Source organism: Austrofundulus limnaeus, unplaced genomic scaffold (genome assembly GCF_001266775.1).
Source record: "Austrofundulus limnaeus strain Quisiro unplaced genomic scaffold, Austrofundulus_limnaeus-1.0 Scaffold181, whole genome shotgun sequence".
In the NCBI taxonomy this organism is placed as follows: Eukaryota; Metazoa; Chordata; class Actinopteri; order Cyprinodontiformes; family Rivulidae; genus Austrofundulus; species Austrofundulus limnaeus.
This window is the reverse complement of record NW_013952583.1, coordinates 941,505-945,279: the sequence shown is the minus strand read 5'-3', so window position 1 is coordinate 945,279 and position 3,775 is coordinate 941,505. Positions and strand designations below refer to the sequence as shown.

Sequence of the window (3,775 nt, the reverse complement as noted above, 5' to 3'; positions counted from 1 at the left end):
ATCCAGATTATTTCACAATTGTATATTCATTTGTATTTCGTAAAATAACACATTTCACAACCACATTTGAGAATAAAATCTTTGTTTTATTGTTTCAATTCCAAAAACATAATTGATGTAAAATATAACTTTGATAGCAAACAAAAGTTCAAAAATGAAGTATATTTTCAACATAAATGACCACATTGATACATTTTCAAATTACAGGCCTAACATTTCAGGAATACACTACAGAAGAGGATTAGGATGGAGGGAGGAAGGATTGTGTTTTCTCTCTCTGATCATAATCCTCTCCTGTTAGTGACGCATGTTGCCACCACTTCCAAAGCAAGAACATCTTCAGTTGAAAAAGGACTGAGTTATAGTCAGTTATTTTGGTTAAGGTTAACTAGCTGTGGCTGCCATCCAGGGGCACCACCAGGTGTGGGGGCAGGGGGTCAAATAACTTTCATAATATATGACAAACAACATAACAAATCTCCCGAAATTATATTCAGGCTTTTGGATTTGATGCAAATCCACAAGCACCCCACCCTCCCACCACCATTAAAACATTTTTCCAGGTGCCACAGCAGCCATCTTGAATTATGTGGGTACAAAAGTTACTGGGTTGTCGCTGTACATCCAGTGATTACTTTATAAAAGTTTCATGAAAATCTTATCCAGTGGTTCATGAGATATTTTACTAATACAAAAATATCTATCTAATAAGAGTACCAGTTTACATATGTACTACAAAATCAGCACATYTATATATTTTAAATCCCTTTTATCCTTTTTTGTTTTGCCTTTGATTTGCCTACTTTATTAAGCATCAACACAAATGTTTCAGTACAAGATTCCCTTAATTTCCATTATTACACAAAACCAATCCAAAGTCCAGCAACCATGTCTTTGAAGTTCCCRTTTTCTTAGTGTCTGGAGCGAAAGATTAAACATAAAAACTGTAAAAACGTAAAACTTTTAAAGCTTTTGAGCGTTCAGCAAGGTTTTTGCGTGCAACACTGTGGTCCTCAAGTTTWAAAAACTATCATTAAAACTATAAAAAATATATCTCCTTTTGAAATGCACCAAAGATATAAACCATTTAGCGTTTTTAATTGAAATGAATAGCTGAATGGTTTTTACACTGTTAAAATGGAAAAAATAGTGACAATTTTATCTGCAATATGTCACGTTTTAACAACTATAACCTAAGTGCAAATAAATCCCCAGTCATTAAAACATGCACATAGTGACATAAAATCTCACCWGTACAAAAAAAAATCAGTCAATCGCATCTTTTCTATCTGAAATACTAAAAGTTTGTGCTTTTTTGCATTACGTTTCAGCTTACTGGGTTCAGTTCTCTTGCTTTATTTCTTAAATGCCTCTTCCTCATTTTAATAATCCACTTTATAGTGAGCTTGGCAAAATTAGCAGCTTTGAAGAGGGCCATGAAGACGCCGCAGAGGATGGCTATGGAGCTCCAGGGATTCGCAGTCACAATCTGTTCAGAGATAAGCATAGCTGTCTCCAACAGATTCATGCAGACAAAACTCTAATTTGGAGTCAAATGTTTGGAAGAACTCACCAGTCTGATTTCCTGAATGAAAGGATCGCGCCATTCAAACACCGCAAAGAAGAGCTCAGTGGTTTTATCAGCTCTTTTATCGTTGAACTTCACCACAGACGACTGAAAAACAAAACAAAACCAAGACATAATGGTAAAACTTTTAAAATACTTTCTTTATAAGCAAGTGGAACCTGGTAAATACCTCTTGCCGAAACTCCACAGCTTCATTACGTTTTCCAGATGTTTTCACTAAAGACATCTTGACCCAGGTTCTGAATCCTCCAGAGAAGGTCCACATGGAGTAATTCTTCTCACAGCCCCTCATGAACTCTGATTTGTTTGCACTGACAGTCAGATCACACATGAGACAGTWCATCCAGCCGTTCACTCACTCCTGTGTCGTGACGCAGGTACAAAACCTACCTGTCAATCAAGTCACTGAACTTAGAGAAAAGCATGTAGGAGATGGCACTGAAGTCCTCCTCCGTTTCATTCTGACTGAATTGCATGAAGATCAGCTCTTTGTTTCTGACATCAGATGGGCCACGGACCACCAAAGCCCGTTTCTGCAACACAAACAGATACAGTATAATAAAGTGTGGGCTCTTTCAGAAGATGCCCAACAACGTTACAGAYACGTGTTCTGACTCTGCCCATTCAGAAGGTAAACAGAGATGGAGAGGTGGGACAGAGAAAAAGGGGGCCGACGTAGTGCTGTCTGACACCTTTGTAGACCACCCAGCTGCAGGTTTCCTTAGTCAAAACACCACAGGTGGACTCCTTTCAGATTTTTTGTTTGTTTGCTTGTTTGTTTTTCTGAGACCCACAAGCTCCTTGCTGCAGACGAGGAAATAAATGCAAACATTATTGGCACAAAAACTGGCTAAAATTATACAGCAGAGGGGATACAACCATAAGAGTCAAATTATTTTGAAGCCTAAAACCCTAAAAAAATACACTCTGACGTACTTTAATCCGTGCAACATTATAATAAATAAATAATAATTAGCATAAAGTGTCAACCCCCTTGTCGTGGAAATGATTTACCAAGAATGCAGAAACACGTAATAAATGCACAGAAAGTCTGCGTGTATGGTCGTCAATTATGATTTAATTCTGAGCGACAACAGAGCAGACAGTCAATCAGGAAATCTGCTGAGTTGTGACTGTCGTCAGCAGACAGCAAGCCAATAATATAACATCACGTGACAGTTTACAACCAATCACAGATCGACGAATGTAACTGCCCAGCCAATCACAGGGCTCTCAGCTCAAAGAGTTCCTTATCAAACAAGAGAGGTCAATCCCTCGCTGGAGTCCYRTTGTCTGGGCCAAAACAGATTAACAGCTGAAAACTGGTTATAATAAGATATGGTTACTGGACAGTGTCAAGGTAGAACAGATATACATAATTAATCCATAACACCCCTCATCCAAAATCCTAGCTAAAAGCCTGCTCAGTGGTCACACATTTCTGTTTTKTAGCCTTGACTCTTAAGGCTTAAGTGAAAAATGTGGTAAACATACAATTTTTAAGTAATTAGGAGTTTTGTGTCCCAAACAAGAACATATTAAGGCCAACATGTGAAAGTCAGAGATCCCTTTAATGCCTGTAAAACCAACAAATCAAAGAATTTCCATCTCACCTCTGTCTCGTTTGTGAATGGCCCAAAGTAAGTCACTTCTGTCACCTCACAGTCCATTGTTTGAGGTTTTCCAGGGTCCACTAAAGGTGGGATGTAGTCGTGGTAGTAATGTTTGCAGCTCAGCAGTTCAGCGTTGTCAGGAAACAGAGCGATACCTGTTTAGAGACAGAACAGGAAAACAAACAAAATCAGAAGAATTTTATTTTTGCGCCCTGGAGACCCGGGCCTCTGTGTCCATGGCCGGATCTGCTCCGGCGTAGCGGATCCCAGTGGGGCCTGTGAGTTTGTCATCATGTACAGCAAAGCGATGACATATTTCCCTACGTGATGACGTAACTCGTTCAAAATCCAACGGCTCTTTTGAATGGCTCTATGGCTACGTTCACACTGCAGGTCTTAATGCTCAGTTCCGATTTTTTGAAAAAATCCGATCTTTTTGTGTGAACGTTCACATTACATTTTAAATGTGACCTGCATCAGACCCCTGTGTGAACGCTACACAGCACTGATGTGACACACATGCGCAGTAAAAGACGTGACGTCTCGGGGACTTCCGGAAGCAAATGGAGTAGAC

General features: G+C 39.3%; 1 protein-coding gene across 1 annotated transcript in view; it reads right to left on the bottom strand.

The window, feature by feature from the left end:
* Window positions 1-65: 65 nt before the first annotated feature.
* Window positions 66-3,775, bottom strand: part of pacc1 (proton activated chloride channel 1) — a gene marked incomplete at its 5' end in the record, with an annotated part of 6,314 nt that continues 2,604 nt past the window's right edge. The window contains 5 exon segments of the mRNA XM_014018043.1: window positions 66-1,489; window positions 1,574-1,675; window positions 1,758-1,899; window positions 1,979-2,121; window positions 3,202-3,356. Of these exon segments, the coding sequence (XP_013873497.1) occupies window positions 1,328-1,489; window positions 1,574-1,675; window positions 1,758-1,899; window positions 1,979-2,121; window positions 3,202-3,356 (704 nt within the window). The 3' untranslated portion in view covers window positions 66-1,327.